A 17,296-nucleotide genomic window follows, 5' to 3' on the forward strand; every position below is an offset into this window, starting at 1 on the left:
AACAGTTTCAGCAGCTGACATCGGGGGTCTCTGCATGGAAGTGATGGACACAGCTGCCACTCACTCATTCACAGGTGTGAGAGCGCCATGGGGAGGCCGAGGATGACACATACGCACGCGCACAGGCATTCACATGGCATAAATGCCATGCACGCACACACACAAACACGGACACAAACACACAGAAACAGACATATACACACACACACAGAAACAGACATATACACACACACAGAAACAGACATATACACACACACACAGAAACAAACACACAGAAACAGACATATACACACACACACAGAAACAAACACACAGCCACTGACTGAGCAAGTTTAAGAACATAAATATATTAACAGAGCAATTCAAATTGGGAGTTATTCGTCTACCTGTTATAGTGCTGTAAGGACTATGAGGTAATTCAGTATGCATGTGAACTGGAAACTGCTGCCTTGGTTTGAATATGTAACCCCAGACCCAGTGTGGAATCAAAGTATTGTAAGAACTTGACAAACATTATCACTGCCCTTAAAGATATGTCGACACCATAAATCCAAACTACACACGACAGTATTGTGAGTTGCTCTCATGAACCATAAAATCACAGAACAGGAGAAAAAAAAAACTTGGCAGCCGTTAGCAAATTAGTATTGGCCCACTAGTTGTCTGGCAGGTCTATTTTAGGTATCTATTTGTGTTTTAGTATGGCTCTGTGTCTGTTTCTAATTGACTCTCTAGTTGGCGGCCAGGTCTTTATTTAATAATTTGACTCTTGTGTTACTGTGTGTCCATCAGGAAAGCAGTGAAGGCCACTCTGGTGCTGCTGCCTCTCCTGGGCATCACCTACATGCTATTTTTCGTCAACCCGGGAGGGGAGGATGAGGTCGCCCAAATAGTCTTCATCTACTTCAACTCCATCCTGGAGTCTTTTCAGGTATGCCCAGGCCAAATGAAAAGTGTTATAGAGGGTTTGAGAACTTGTTTGACGCTGTAAACATTCTGAAGCATATAACGTGTCACAAAAAAAAATAGATGTAGGCTACAGTACAATGTAGTGCTGCTCGCACTGCTCATCCTATCTTCAAATGTTTAACACTCTTTCTCTCTCCTCTCGCCATCTTTCCCTTTGTCTCTGTTCTCCAGGGCTTTTTCGTGTCAGTGTTTTATTGCTTCCTGAACAGCGAGGTAAGCAGATTCATGTTTGTCCCATGATCCCCCACCGCTCACACTGTACCCTTAATGCGTTTTCCTTTCCGATCCCTCCCTCCCACTATCCCTCCCTCCAACCCTACTCTCATTCCTCCCAGGACTATTAGAAACATGTCCACTTGGCACCATTACATGCAGAGCTAAAAATGTATTGTGTCATCTAAAATGCAAGGCAAGCAGCAGGGTTACCTTGGACATGCAGATTTACACCACTGGACAGCAGAATTAATAGGATCACAATGAGCTTCACCCTAGCCCAACACATATACAGTGGGGCAAAAAACTATTTAGTCAGCCACCAATTGTGCAAGTTCTCCCACTTAAAAAGATGAGAGAGGCCTGTAATTTTCATCATAGGTACACTTCAACTATGACAGACAAAATGAGGGGGAAAAAATCCAGAAAATCACATTGTAGGATTTTTTATGACTTTATTTGAAATTTTGGTGGAAAATAAGTATTTGGTCAATAACAAAAGTTTATCTCAATACTTTGTTATATACCCTTTGTTGGCAATGACAGAGGTCAAACGTTTTCTGTAAGTCGTCACAAGGTTTTCACACACTGTTGCTGGTATTTTGGCCCATTCCCCCATGCAGATCTCCTCTAGAGCAGTGATGTTTTGGGGCTGTTGCTGGGCAACACGGGCTTTCAACTCCCTCCAAAGATTGTCTATGGGGTTGAGATCTGGAGACTGGCTAGGCCACTCCAGGACCTTGAAATGCTTCTTACGAAACCACTCCTTCGTTGTCCGGGTGGTGTGTTTGGGATCATTGTCATGCTGAAAGACCCAGCCACGTTTCATATTCAATGCCCTTGCTGATGGAACACTCAAAATCTCACAATACATGGCTCCATTCATTCTTTCCTTTACACAGATCAGTCGAACTGGTCCCTTTGCAGAAAAACAGCCCCAAAGCATGATGTTTCAACCCCCATGCTTCACAGTAGGTATGGTGTTCTTTGGATGCAACTCAGCATTCTTTGTCCTCCAAACACGACGAGTTGAGTTTTTACCAAAAAGTTATATTTTGGTTTCATCTGACCAATCTCCCAATCTTCTTCTGGATCATCCAAATGCTCTCTAGCAAACTTCAGACGGGCCTGGACATGTACTGGCTTAAGCAGGGGGACACGTCTGGCACTGCAGGATTTGAGTCCCTGGCAGCGTAGTGTGTTACTGATGGTAGGCTTTGTTACTTTGGTCCCAGCTCTCTGCAGGTCATTCACTACGTCCCCCCGTGTGGTTGTGATCATTTTGACCCCACGGGGTGAGATCTTGCGTGGAGCCCCAGATCGAGGGAGATTATCAGTGGTCTTGTATGTCTTTCATTTCCTAATAATTGCTCCCACAGTTGATTTCTTCAAACCAAGCTGCTTACGTATTGCAGATTCAGTCTTCCCAGCCTGGTGCAGGTCTACAATTTTGTTTCTGGTGTCCTTTGACAGCTCTTTGGTCTTGGCCATAGTGGAGTTTGGAGTGTGACTGTTTGAGGTTATGGACAGGTGTCTTTTATACTGATAACAAGTTCAAACAGGTGCCATTAATACAGGTAACGAGTGGAGGACAGAGGAGCTTCTTAAAGAAGAAGTTACAGGTCTGTGAGAGCCAGAAATCTTGCTTGTTTGTAGGTGACCAAATACTTATTTTCCAGCATAATTTGCAAATAAATTCATAAAAAATCCTACAATGTGATTTTCTGGATTTTTTTTCTCATTTTGTCTGTCATACTTGAAGTGTACCTATGATGAAAATTACAGGCCTCTCATCTTTTTAAGTGGGAGAACTTGCACAATTGGTGGCTGACTAAATACTTTTTTGCCCCACTGTATACACACCCCATGTCAGAGGCTGCATGGTACCATGTTAAGAGGTAGTGCACTATAATAAGGAATAGGATGCCTAAATGGATTTGTCATAAAATATTAACCGGTGAGAAACCTAAATCTGTCTGGAGTTACAAAAAATGGCTTGCCCTAAAACCTGAAAAACCCTTGGGAGAGCTGTGAAAGTACTCTTGCTACACAGCTTGATGTAAACATTGCAGTTACCTCCTCAGGTATCCCATTCTCCCTGGAGCATTCTTTCTCAACAGGAGACTATCCGGATCATGTCTCCTGGATAACTCATCCGTGTATTTTGGTTTATAAATGCATTAATTTTACCTCATTACAAGGAGAGTCATGAAGGATGAAGTGAAGCCTCCACACTAACGCTGAAAAGAGATCAATGTACAATATGTTAGCATGACGCCACTTAGTGTGGCAGATATCTCCCACTGAGGTGCGGTTACTTAGGGCAAAAGTGGCCACTCAATAGATGTGTGCTGGCAGTTTGCTTAGCTAATCAACCTCCGTTTCTCCCGTCGGCTTGCTAATGTCGAGCAGCAGCTAATTCATTGCTCTTGATGGAGTCATGGGACTACATCCAAAGGACAAATGGTGGAGTTCGGCGGGTGTTCATATGTTATCATGAACCATCAGCGATCTGTGAAGTAAAGCCAGGACCGATTGTTTTTTTTTCAGCTTTTTTTCACCATTTACCACATAAGGAGAACCAGAGTAGTACTAACCTCAGACACACAGGTAAATGTTATTAACTAGCCTTCTCTACTCTGATATTCTAGAAGAAGTGCCGTTACTCAAGCAGTAGGAAAAAGAGTAGAAAGAGGTGCCGCTTTTCCGTACCAGTCAGCCGCGGCCAACTTCAATCTAATACAGCTCTCCGTCACACTTACAGTGCAAGCTCGGTTAATGACCTAACTGATATTAACGCTAACCAACTGCACTGAAATCATGATGAACAGCAGGGTTTTAACCTTCTCTCCTCTCCAGAATATTATTTTAATAACTCCTATGCTGCTGGGAGATCCCTTGAAGCAATACACACAACTCTGACTCTAATGACAGACGTAAAGCATGCTGCAAGGGGAAAACCTAGCCTAGCCAAAACAAAGATTCACTCACCTTGTGCTAACCTCACTAGCAGGGAGAAAATGCCCTTTAAATTGGATCTGCTGGGTATCTATGCATGTAGTCCTGAGTAAAAACTCCTGTGTGAAAAGACTGAGCAATACCTGAATTGTAGTGATAGCTATGGTGTATTTGTTCAATATTCCAGAGTCCGGACGGATGTCTTTTTGTAGTGTGTTTCAAAGCCACTGGACCCCACAAGCAGATAAACCTATTGAATTGAATGTCATGTATTGAATCCCATGAAAACCAAGTGGTGGTCAGAATAAAACGTTCTCAGAACCTCCCTACAACCTATAAATAAACGTCCCCAGAACAGGCAAAACGTTCTCACCGGTCAGTAAGCATATGGCTTTGTTCCCACAACCAGTGTGAAACTAAAAACAAATGCTCCTACAACACATGATTCCACATGTGAAAGGTTATGTGATCACACGTGAAAATCCACAGGAAATATCATCAAGTGTTCTAAAACTAAATACGAAATATCATCACGTGAAGTGTTCCAAAACCATATAGTTTCACATGTGATCACTTGTGAAAATCCACGTGAAGTGTTCCAAAACTAAATGGAAATGTCACATTTGAAATCCTGTGATTTTTCCATGTGAAATTATGTGGTTTTTCAAACCTTAATTTCTCTGGCGACTCTTTAGCCTTACACAATTGCCTTCGCTATTTTGAAATGTTAATGATTTCACACTCATGGCAGGCTGTGTATAAGATTGTCAAACCTGTCAGGACAATAGGCCAGTTACATTTTCACACCCACGCACAAGAAAAAGAGCAGGCCAAACTCCCAGCCTAGCCTATACTACAGTAATCACCTCCAACCTTATGGAAATACATGTAAAACTCACATTTGAGTAGATCTGACATTCACCTACAATAACCTGTGAATAATTATAGTGTAGTGCAAATCGCTACATCAAAGCTGCATACTGTTATTAGACTAACACAGGGTTCTTAAACCTTTTCAGCCTGGGACCCAAATGAGAAATTCTGTTTTCCTGGAACCCAAGCTTATGAAAACATGCAACTATACGTACAGTTGAAGTCGGAAGTTTACATACACTTAGGTTGGAGTCATTAAAACTCATTTTTCAACCACTCCACAAATTTCTTAACAAACTATAGTTTTGCAAGTCGGTTAGGACATCTACTTTGTACATTACACAAGTAATGTTTTCAACAACTGTTTACAGACAGATTATTTCACTGTATCACAATTCCAGTGTGTCAGAAGTTTACATACACTAAGTTGACTGTCTTTAAACAGCTTGGAAAATTCCAGAAAATTATGTCAGGTACAAAAGTATCTATATCCACAGTAAAACGAGTCCTATATCGACATAACCTGAAAGGTTGCTCAGCAATGAAGAAGCCACTGCTTTCATTAAAAAAAACAGACTACAGTTTGCAACTGCACATAGGGACAAAGATTGTACTTTTTGGAGAAATGTCCTCTGGTCTGATGAAACAAAAATAGAGCTGTTTGGCCATAATGACCATTGTTATGTTTGGAGGAAAAGGGGGAGGCTTGCAAGCTGAAGAACAACATCCCAACCGTGAAGCACGGGGGTGGCAGCATCATGTTGTGGGGGTGCTTTGCTGCAGGAGGGACTGGTGCACTTCACAAAATAGATGGCATCATGAGGCGGGAAAATGATGTGGATATATTGAAGCAACGTCTCAAGACATCAGTCAGGAAGTTGTGGCTTGGTCGCAAATGGGTCTTCCAAATGGAAGCACATTCCAAGCATACTTCCAAAGTTGTGGCAAAATGGCTTTAGGACAACAAAGTCAAGGTATTGGAGTGGCCATCACAAAGCCCTGACCACACTCCTATAGAAAATTTGTGGGCAGAACTGAAAAGGTGCATGCGAGCAAGGATGCCTACAATCCTGACTCAGTTACACCAGCTTTGTCAGGAGGAATGGGCCAAAATGTACCCAACTTATTGCGGGAAGCTTGTGGAAGGCTACCTGAAATGTTTGACCTCAGCTAAACAATTTAAAGGCAATGCTACCAAATACTAATTCAGTGTTTGTAAACTTCTGGCCCACTGGGAATGTGCTGAAAGAAATTAAAGCTATAATAAATCATTATCTCTACTATTATTCTGACAGTTCACATTCTTCAAATAAAGTGGAGATCCTAACTGACCTAAGACAGGGAATTGTTACTAGGATTAAATGTCAGGAATTGTAAAAAAAAAAAAAAAAAAAATGAGTTTAAACGTATTTGGCTAAGGTGTATGCAAACCTCTGATTTCAACTGTAGATATCAGTACATTTCATTGCCCTTATGCCTAGAAAAATTGCAATATAAACAAATAACAATAAAATACCCATATAAATAGCTATTCATGTTTATTTTTCTCCATTAAAAACGCTCTTACATATATATCTTTCTAGGGTGGAAATGTTGCTGTTATAATACAAGAAGTCATTTACATTTTTGAAACCAGATGCTTTTTGAGGCATCACACAGATGCTGCGACCCATACTTTAAGGCTGGACTAACACATCATGAATCATTTTCATTCAGTAAAATACTGTAGGTTATCACAAACATTGAGTGTAGAAAATAGTATGAACACCTGCTCTTTCCATGACAGACTGACCAGGGGAAATAATCCAGGTGAAAGCTATGATCCAGTATTGATGCCACTTGTTAAATCCACCTCAATCTGCGTAGATGAAGGGGAGGAGACAGGTTAAAGAAGCATTGTTAAACATTGAGACAAATGAGACATGGATTGTGTATATGTGCCATTCAGAGGGTGAATAGGCAAGACAAAAGATTTAAGTGCCTTTGAAAGGGGTATGGTAATAGGTGCCAGGCGCACAGGTTTGTGTCAAGTACTGCAACACAGCTGGGTTTTTCACGCTCAGCAGTTTCTCGTGTATATGAAGAATGGTCCACCACCCAAAGGACATCCAGCTAACTTGACAACTGTGGGAAGCATTGGAGTCAACATAGGCCAGCATCCCTGTGGAACGCTTTCAAAATCTTGTAGAGTCCTTGCCCTGATGATAGTGTTGAGTGATTACCGAAATGTTGGTTCTTTTTCGTTTTTTAAAACAACCAATTGACTTATTTGAATTGCATTTTGTTCCGTTTTTTTTTCTGTGCGCACATAGCACAGTTTCTCTAGAGATAAATCAGATCCAGCCTGAACTGTGCCATTGAGTAGGACAGGGGTAATCAACTCTTACCATACGAGGTCTGGCACCTGCTGGTTTTCTGTTCTATCGGATAATGAGATGCACACACCTGGTGTCCCAGGTCTAAATCAGTCACTGATTAGAGGGGAACAATAAAAGAAAATGCAGTGGACCTGGCTTCGAGGTCCAGAGTTGAGTATGAGGGTAGTAAGGAGATATAGTTTCCAACAGGCCAATAAGCTACATCAAGTGGAGGGCCGAGTGTCTGTGGGATTTTGCTCCACCCTTATGCTTGATTGGTGAATTAAGGTCACTAATTAGAATGGAACACCCCTCACCTGGATTTCTAGGTCTTAATTGAAAGGAAAAAGTGATTTTGTCAGACAGCATAGGCAGCAGCTCTATAGAGATGAGAATATGACTTGGAATTAAATAATAAAGTCATCAAATAAAACTAATGTTTTATTCACAACAACGGAAATATTTGATTAAAGCGAAGTGAATAAATCATGTTTAATAAGTGATAAGCATTAATGGGCAGTCCATACCATCATGGGATTATTATTGTTGTATTCAGTGTTATCACAGGATTCAACCCAGATAATTCATAGTGCACCAATGTGAAAAATGTATAATCGAAATGAAATGAAGCCTACACACTAATGCTGAGTAGAGGTCAATGTACAATATGTTAGCATGACGCCACTTAGTGTGGCAGATATCTCCCATTGAGGCGCAGTTACTTAGGGCAAAAGTGGCCACTCAATAGATGTGTGCTGGCAGTTTGCTTAGCTAATCAACCTCCGTTTCTCCTGTCGGCTTGCTAATGTCGAGCAGCAGCTAATTCGTTGCTCTTGGTGGAGTCATGGGACTACATCCTAAGGGCAAATGGTGGAGTTCGGCGGGTGTTCATATGTTATCATGAACCATCAGCGATCTGTGAAGTAAAGCCAGGACCGATTGTTTTTTTTCCAGCTTTTTTTCACCATTTACCACATAAGGAGAACCAGAGTAGTACTAACATCAGACACACAGGTAAATGTTATTAACTAGCCTTCTCTACTCTGATATTCTAGAAGAAGTGCCGTTACTCAAGCAGTAGGAAAGAGAGTAGAAAGAGGTGCCGGTTTTTCCGTACCAGTCAGCCGCGACTGACTTCAATCACTGGTATTTTAGCATTCCTATCTAATACAGCTCTCCTTCACCTTGTGCTAAGCAGGGAGAAAATGCTCCTTAAATTGGATCTGTTGGGTATCTAAGCGTGTAGTCCTGAGTAAAAACTCCTGTGTGAAGAGACTGAGCAATACCTGGGTTGTGGTGGTAGTTATGGTGTATTTGTTCAATATTCCGTAGTCCGGGCAGAGTCTTTTTGTAGTTTGTGTCAAAGCCACTGGACCCCACAAGCTGATAAACACAGTGTGTCATAACATGTATTGAATCCCATGAAAACCAAGTGGTGGTCAGAGTAAAACATTCTCAGAACCTCCCTGCAACCTAAAAATAAACATTCCCAGAACAGGCAAAATTGTCACTTCTGTTCACAGAATGTTAAAAAAAAAAGTTCAGTTTTGCCAGTCAGTAAATCCACTGGATCCATTAATGTAAAAAAATATATAACCGAAAACTGTTATTTTTTATTTTTTATTTTATTTATTTATTTACAAAGGAACCGAAACCGAACCGACCTCAAGAAACACAAATCGCTCAGCACTACCTCAGCACTATGAATTGAGGCTATTCTGATCCAAAACAGGGGGCAACTCAATATTAGGAAAGCGTTCGTAATGTTTTGTACGCTCAGTTTACAGTGAGCTCCAAAAGTATTTGGACAGTGACACATCTATTATTTTGGCCTGTACTTCAGCAATTTCCATTTAAAAATTATTCAATGTCTATGAGATTAAAGTGCAGAATGTCTGCTTTAATTTTAGGGTATTTTCCTTCATATCTGATTAACCATTTAGAAATTACAGCACTTTTTGTACATAGTCCCTCACTTTTAGGGGACCAAAAGTATAGGGATAAATTCACTTCAGTGTATTAAAGTAGTAAAAATGTACGTATTTGGTCCCATATTCATTGCATACACAATGACTACTTCAAGTTTGTGACGCTATAAATTAGTTTGATGCATTATGTTTGTTTTGGTAGTGTTTCAGATGATTTTGTGCCCAATAGAAATGAATTGTAAATAATGTGTAACTTTGAGTCACTTTTATTGTAAATAACAGAAAATATTTATAAACACTTCTACATTAATGTGGATGCTACCATGATTACGGATAATCCTAAACGAGTGAGAATGTTAGACGCACAAATATCATACCTCCAAGACATGCTAACCTCTCATCATTACAATAACAGGGGAGGTTAGCATCTTGGGGGGGAGGGGGTTATGATATTTGTGTATTATATCATTTCAAATCCAAAGTGCTGGAGTACAGAGTCCCTGTCCCAATAAGTTGAGCTCACTCTGATATAAGACATGATTAGAATGAAAAGCACAGGAAATAATCGAAGGTTTTATGTCATACGCATTCACTCACCTCACACATACGCATTCACTAATTCCACAATCTCCGCCTTGGTTGGCATTTCTTTTAAATGGATCAGGTTTACATCCAATTTGTGACAGATTTCAATGTGGATATTCTAAAATCCACATATTTAAAAAATGTACTGATTTAATTTACATATTTACTAATTTACTGAATAAAACAGAAGTTCTGCGTTTCCACCCTAGTTTTATTTCTGACGCTGGTTTTGGCACAAACAGTATGCGATAAATATTTGCAGATAAAAGCTTTTCTACTGCAATTGTCGCATATTCTGTTTCACAGACCAAAGAATTTGCCCACATATTTAGTTTTGTCGACAAATTAGCTGTTTCCAACAGGCTTGTCTTTACATGTTTTATCCAATGTACTTTACTCTAATAAAAAGGTTAGATGGAAACCTCTTTTGTGTGAAAGGCTTCCAGTCTCTGAGAAAAGAGCGGGAAAGTGATTCCTTTTTCCTTTTATCCATGAAATCACTCCCACAGTGTAATCCAACTGTCAGGCAGCTATTCTATCTATGATCATGAATATACCGTATGTTATTCTAATTCTGTATTAAACACTCAAGGCTCTTTCCGCAGACATAACCAAATGTGTCTTTACTGCGTTCACACCCCTACTGTACACAGTCCTCATCCTCTGTGACATATTTCCTTCAATTCCGCAGCCAACTGTGTGAAGTGTTCCAAAGGGGCCTGCAGGGTTTGACATGATACAAAGTGAAAAGATAGAGCTGCTTGTTGCTCTAGTTCTTTAGAAGCAGGTGAACAAAAAACAGGTTGGCTTTGATTAAATATACTGTGATCGGCGTCTTACGTAAAGCCTGTGTTTTGGTAGAATCATGGATACAAATCAAATAAACACTTTCCTGCTGAAGAAAGAGTGCTATTCAAGATGTGGAAGCTCTATGGAGCACACAGTTTCATGAATATAAGTTTAGAAAGGGAACAACCAGAACTTAGATGTTGTATCTTTCAGCACACTTAAACCGGGGAGCCAAAGAACATAGTGCCGCTTCTCCTTTTGTAAACTCAGTCATTAGTGAGAAAGGGGCCTGTACACTTATCCTTTGATACATCCAGTCAAAGTTTGGGCTTCTAATGAGGTTAATACAATCAAAAAGCAAATAAGGAAAGTAGTCATGTCACTGACTTGTTATTAGAGAAAACATGGTGGTCCTCATGGTGTGGCAGAAGTCCAGTGCCTTAAAAGCTTCTACCTCCCTCTTATTTTTAATCCCATGGCAGTGTCCCAACACTGTCCACTTCTCCTTGGTTACCACAATTTGGAAATTGCATAAATGAGATCATATTTTAATTAGGTGAAAACAATTAAATGGAAACTCACTTAACGTGGCAGTTAACTACACTGCTCAAAAAAATAGAGGGAACACTTAAACAACACAATGTAACTCCAAGTCAATCACACTTCTGTGAAATCAAACTGTCCACTTAGGAAGCAACACTGATTGACAATAAATTTCACATGCTGTTGTGCAAATGGAATAGACAGCAGGTGGAAATTATAGGCAATTAGCAAGACCACTTCTCAGTTCCTATAATTCCTGGCTGATGTTTTGGTCACTTTTGAATGCTGGCGGTGCTTTCACTCTAGTGGTAGCATGAGCATGAGGTAGCATGAGACGGAGTCTACAATCCACACAAGTGGCTCAGGTAGTGCAGTTCATCCAGGATGGCACATCAATGCGAGCTGTGGCAAGAAGGTTTGCTGTGTCTGTCAGCGTAGTGTCCAGAGCATGGAGGCGCTACCAGGAGACAGGCCAGTACATCAGGAGACGTGGAGGAGGCCGTAGGAGGGCAACAACCCAGCAGCAAGACCGCTACCTCCGCCTTTGTGCAAGGAGGAGAAGGAGGAGTACTGCCAGAGCCCTGCAAATGACCTCCAGCAGGCCACAAATGTGCATGTGTCTGCTCAAACGGTCAGAAACAGACTCCATGAGGGTGGTATGATGGCCCGACGTCCACAGGTGGGGGTTGTGCTTACATCCCAACACCGTGCAGGACGTTTGGCATTTGCCAGAGAACACCAAGATTGGCAAATTCGCCACTGGCGCCCTGTGCTCTTCACAGATGAAAGCAGGTTCACACTGAGCACATGTGAAAGACGTGACAGTCTGGAGACACAGTGGAGAACGTTCTGCTGCCTGCAACATCCTCCAGCATGACCGGTTTGGCGGTGGGTCAGTCATGGTGTGGGGTGGCATTTCTTTGGGGGACCGCACAGCCCTCCATGTGCTCGCCAGAGGTAGCCTGACTGCCATTAGGTACCGAGATGAGATCCTCAGACCCCTTGTGAGACCATATGCTGGTGCGGTTGGCCCTGGGTTCCTCCTAATGCAAGACAATGCTAGACCTGATGTGGCTGGAGTGTGTCAGCAGTTACTGCAAGAGGAAGGCATTGATGCTATGGACTGGTCCGCCCGTTCCCCAGACCTGAATCCAATTTAGCACAATTGAGCTCCATCCACCAACGCCACGTTGCACCACAGACTGTCCAGGAGTTGGCGGATGCTTTAGTCCAGGAGATCCCTCAGGAGACCATCCGCCACCTCATCAGGAGCATGCCCAGGCGTTGTAGGGAGGTCATACAGGCACGTGGAGGCCACACACACTACTGAGCCTCATTTTGACTTGTTTTAAGTACATTACATCAAAGTTGGATCAGCCTGTAGTGTGGTTTTCCACTTTAATTTTGAGTGTGACTCAAAATCCAGACCTCCATGGGTTGATCAATTTGATTTCCATTGATAATTTTTGTGTGATTTCGTTGTCAGCACATTCAACTATGTAAAGAAAAAAGTATTTAATAAAAATATTTCATTCATTCAGATCTAGGATGTGTTATTTTAGTGTTCCCTTAATTTTTTTGAGCAGTGTACATTACTTAGGTTGTTTTATAAGTGGTATTCAATCAAACTGACATTGCCGATTTATATAGTTTCTGTGAAGAAAGTGAATACAATACATGTTACTTTCGTTAACAATTTACACCATCAGACCAAACAAAATTTGAATTTTCCCTCTTTTTCTCCGTCTCTCTCTCTCTGCTATCCTCTCAGGTGCGTTCTGCAGTTAGGAAGAGATGGCACCGCTGGCAGGACAAGCATTCAATCAGGGCTAGGGTGGCGCGCGCCATGTCCATCCCCACGTCGCCCACGCGGGTCAGCTTTCACAGCATCAAGCAGTCCTCAGCTGTTTGAGGACCAGCAACACTCTGCTTTGGCTGAACGCCCCCTTCTAACCTCTCACCGCCAACCACCCCTCCAACATGTCCCCCACAGAGCACCGCTTTCCCCTCTTCTCTCCAAACCAACCGAGGGAAACAGCTACCGTGATGGTTCACACAGGGTACACTTGGTCTGTAAACACAGACCTCACATACCCCCTCCCAGGGTGCGGTGACCTCTGTAGTCTCTCGCCTGCTAATACATTGAGGTACGTTCGCTCAGTGCATTCCCTCTGGAAGCTACAGACGGTCAGGATGACAACGGCCAAGCTAAGCAATGTCAAGAGCTGACTTTTTGCCAAAAGGCAGCACAGGGAATTGGTACAATCCCTGTGGCGTTGGCAGATTCAGCTGAGAGGTGACTTTTGATGTCCGTTTTTTTTTTTAAATCACGTTTGTCAGTAAGTCCAGTGTTCTCTTATTGTTTTTTATTCTGCAAAATCCAGAAGTTGGAGTCCATATGGATGGAGTTGGAGTCCATAAGAATACTCAGAAAGTGGGAAGAAAATGGTACTGGGGCACGTGTCAAATACATTATCCCTGTTGGACTAACTGACCTGTTCAAGATCATTGACACAAACAATTTGATTCTTGTTCCTTTGCATGTTTTTATTTCCTGTGGAGCAATTTTTGAACTTTGAGCTGGCTATGCTTTCTGGCGCTGCATCATAAAGCGAATGACCGCCATGGACCATTCATTTCATGTCTGTCCAGACTACTGTCTCTAGTAAACATTCTCCCATTCCTTCCTTCTGTTTTTCTGATGAATTATTATCTTCATAGAGACCATGTTCTGATGTGAAATCTTAGGCCACCATTGAAGATGGATGCCTTCCCCGTTATCCTTACAACAACAACCAAGACATTGTGCAAGCGGAAAAAACGTGATGTGACATCCAAGACTGTTACTAATGGGAATGAACTGTGAACATTGGTACACACCGTCAAATTTACCTAGAGGACAAAACAGTTGTGTTTGTGTTGCCCAGTTCTTTCAGGAAGTAAGTATTTAGCATAACTCTCCTCAAACTGTGAGGACTTCTTCTCCTCCCTTTCATCTTAGCCTTTTCCTGGGACTCAAACGTAAAGTTGGCTTAGATATAGTCAGACCTGGGGGGGTGAAGGATGAGCAGCAGTTTAACATCAATAAGGCATTTCACGCCTGGTAAGGTTTTTTTGAGGCTCAAGCAAATACAAACACACACATATGGAGAGGACTTATCATAGGCTACAGTATGAAACATAACTGAATATATTTTTTTCTGTTGCGTAAGGTTGTAAAAGGTGTTAATTTTCAACCGAATAAGCACTCCTTTATTAAAAGCACTTTTATTTATTTCAAATTCCAAAATTACCAGGACTTTAATAATAATAATTTAATTTAATAATAAGATAACGTCCACTTTAGTATATCGTTGTTGAAAGCTGGATTGGGAGAAATGCCAATTATTAATATCATTTTTTTGGGCTAGCCATGTTAAGGTCTGAGAGGAACGTGGATGTTTTTGGATGCTTCATCTCTGCAACTTGCAAAACGTATCGATACTAAATCTTCAGACTAAATCATTTTGTTCTTCAAACTCTTTCTTGCCATCAAACAGGCAATATGTTACATTGCTATTGTGTCATAGAAGGTACCCAATGGGCACACACACTGGTTGAATCAACATTGTTTCCACATCATTTCAACACAATTACATTGAACCAACATGGAATAGACATTGAATTGACGCCTGTACCCAGTGGGTACTGACAATACTTTGCTGAAATTCTGCAAATCCATTCAAATTTAACCACCCATTATGAAGGACCGTAACACATCTGATCATCATTCCAATTCCAGAACATAAAACCATTTATCAGATATTGTCATGCACATAGCACAACTTTTTATTTTTTTGAATGACACATGAATAAGTCCAAGTAACTAGGAAAAGATTGACACTGTCTGGCAGATGATTGAGTGAATGCTGACTTCTTGTGGTTTGTTCTGACAAAGGGGAATATAGTTATGCATCTTCAGATAGACGTTGTCTAGACAGGACCAGTCTCAAATGTTTTGCAGTAGGATTCCCCCCTCACTCTCTCGCTGAAAAATATTGTAATTATGAGTACAAAAGCAAAAATAATTCACAATCATCAGCTCCCCAAAATCTCCCTTGTTTTTGTTGTTCTGTACATTGGCTCACGTGGGAGCCCTCCCAAAAAGCTTGTGAGCTTGAAGCTTGAATCTCTGGGCTCAGAGAACCAGTTGGCTTCCACACACTACCCCACACAGCATAGGATGAAACCAATTAAGACCAAAGTTTTACTTGGTGTTGTTAAGATAGCTCACCCCAGTAGGTAGAGCTGTGAGAGGACTGTGAGAGTTATAATGGCCTCACCCACAAGGACTTCTCATCTGCCGCACTCTCTCTCGTGCACGTGGTCTGCTAATTAGCATGGTCTGCTAATTAGCTCTATCTGCAGGGAAGTCACAGCTAGTTTGACTGAAAGCTGAGCGCAAGGGACAATTCAGGAAAGAGAGAATAGTACCAAAGCCTGTATCCTGACACAGTTCCCTGCTGTGCAGCATCTCTATGAATGAGCGAGTGAATGGAAGAACTGAGAATGAAATGAAAAGGGCTTTTGTGGTATGGATAGAGGCAGGGATAGGAACTGGGACTTGCTGGGATTTGACTTAAAATGTTCCCCCGGGCATAGCCGCATGAAGTAGGGGTATTGAGGTTGCTGCAGCACCCCTGATAAATCTACATTTAAAAAAGTATAACGGTGAAAGCACCCTCACTCCACGCCCCCAGGCCATAGTTCACAACCAGGGACCAGAAAGAGGGATTGTTTTGATGTTTTTCTTTTGGCTTTGAAAGGCATAAAGTGCTGTATTTGTTCATTCATACTTTTGTGCTTATTTGGAACACAATTATAAACAGTATTTCAAAAAAACTGGTTGAATCGTCATTTCAACCCAAAAATTCAATGTGGTGTTTAATCAACGTGGGAAACTGATTGGATTTTTAAATTGATGGGATTTTGGCCTTTATCTCACACCAATCAAATGACAGGGTGGCATTTTTGGTGTATTTCACGTTGAATTCACGTTAGTTGACAACTCAACCAAATGAATATTAAAACTAGACATTGAAGTGACTTCTGTGCCGAGTGGGTATTCAGTTGAAATGCATCCTGAAGCGCTAACTGACATTTAAACACCAAAAGAAAATAAACTGCTGTGTTTATTTTTCAAAGTAAAACAAAGCCAATCCTCTGTTGCCAGATATGTCTATAGACAACAAAAATGGTTTGATCTGAATCCTTTTTTCCTCCCGGTCCCTTTTGATCATTGGCATAAAGCAGTCAGAATAAAATATGTGATTTCATTGGCAATGTTTACAGATCGCTTTAAGTAATAGTTCTAGAACGTATTGTCAGGCAGATGTATCCTAATCGCTGACAGAAACGGTCACAAGAATCACAGATGTGGCTTCATCTATGTCTGCTGAAGGCAGGCTGATTTATTTTTCATGTGGAAAATGTGATAAAACTACTGTCCAACCCCATCTAACAGAGCACAGTTTATTCCACAATCCCATTGTTTATGTACCTGTCATGCTGTTTAACAAATTGAAGAGAGAGAGAGAGAATGTCTGGCGGTTGATATGTCAAAACGAACTCTTCGCTCACCCAGCCAGGGATGCTACTGCCCTCCAACACACACCATGTATTCCTCAACAGCCAGGATACATGACGATATTACATTCATGAGATTAGAGGTTGGCCTGGAATGGAATTGCCAATGTATGATAGTGTTATGCATTCCAATTCCAGGTACCTGCCTCTGTCATGAAAATATGTTATCTCTTAACCAAAATGATTTACCCTGGAATTCCAAAGCCAGTTGGTTCTCTGTTATAATGTTACAAGAACCCTGTTCTATATCACTGCTACCAGATTTCCGAGACTTGTATTCCAAACACTGAATGTAATTATATTTTGATCACATATTCCAGTTATCATAACCAATAACCAGATCCTATTGAAAAGATGTTCAATGAAATGCAGTATTTCAGTATTTTGTAGCAAATGGACAATACAGCTATTTTCCTTCCTTTTCCAGGAAACAGGAATATTTTAGTTAATAAAATA

The 17,296-nt window shown here is 41.2% G+C and overlaps 1 protein-coding gene across 1 annotated transcript in view; it reads left to right on the forward strand.

Moving 5' to 3' along the window:
• Window positions 1–14,255, forward strand: part of LOC115110128 (corticotropin-releasing factor receptor 1-like) — a 164,916-nt gene extending 150,661 nt beyond the window's left edge. The window contains exons 12-14 of the mRNA XM_029635516.2: window positions 793–931; window positions 1,141–1,182; window positions 12,987–14,255. Of these exons, the coding sequence (XP_029491376.1) occupies window positions 793–931; window positions 1,141–1,182; window positions 12,987–13,127 (322 nt within the window). The 3' untranslated portion in view covers window positions 13,128–14,255. The remainder of the gene's footprint in view (window positions 1–792; window positions 932–1,140; window positions 1,183–12,986) is intronic.
• The last annotated feature ends 3,041 nt before the right edge of the window (window positions 14,256–17,296 follow it).

The sequence above is a fragment of the Oncorhynchus nerka genome, linkage group LG26 (assembly GCF_034236695.1).
Source record: "Oncorhynchus nerka isolate Pitt River linkage group LG26, Oner_Uvic_2.0, whole genome shotgun sequence".
In the NCBI taxonomy this organism is placed as follows: domain Eukaryota; kingdom Metazoa; phylum Chordata; class Actinopteri; order Salmoniformes; family Salmonidae; genus Oncorhynchus; species Oncorhynchus nerka.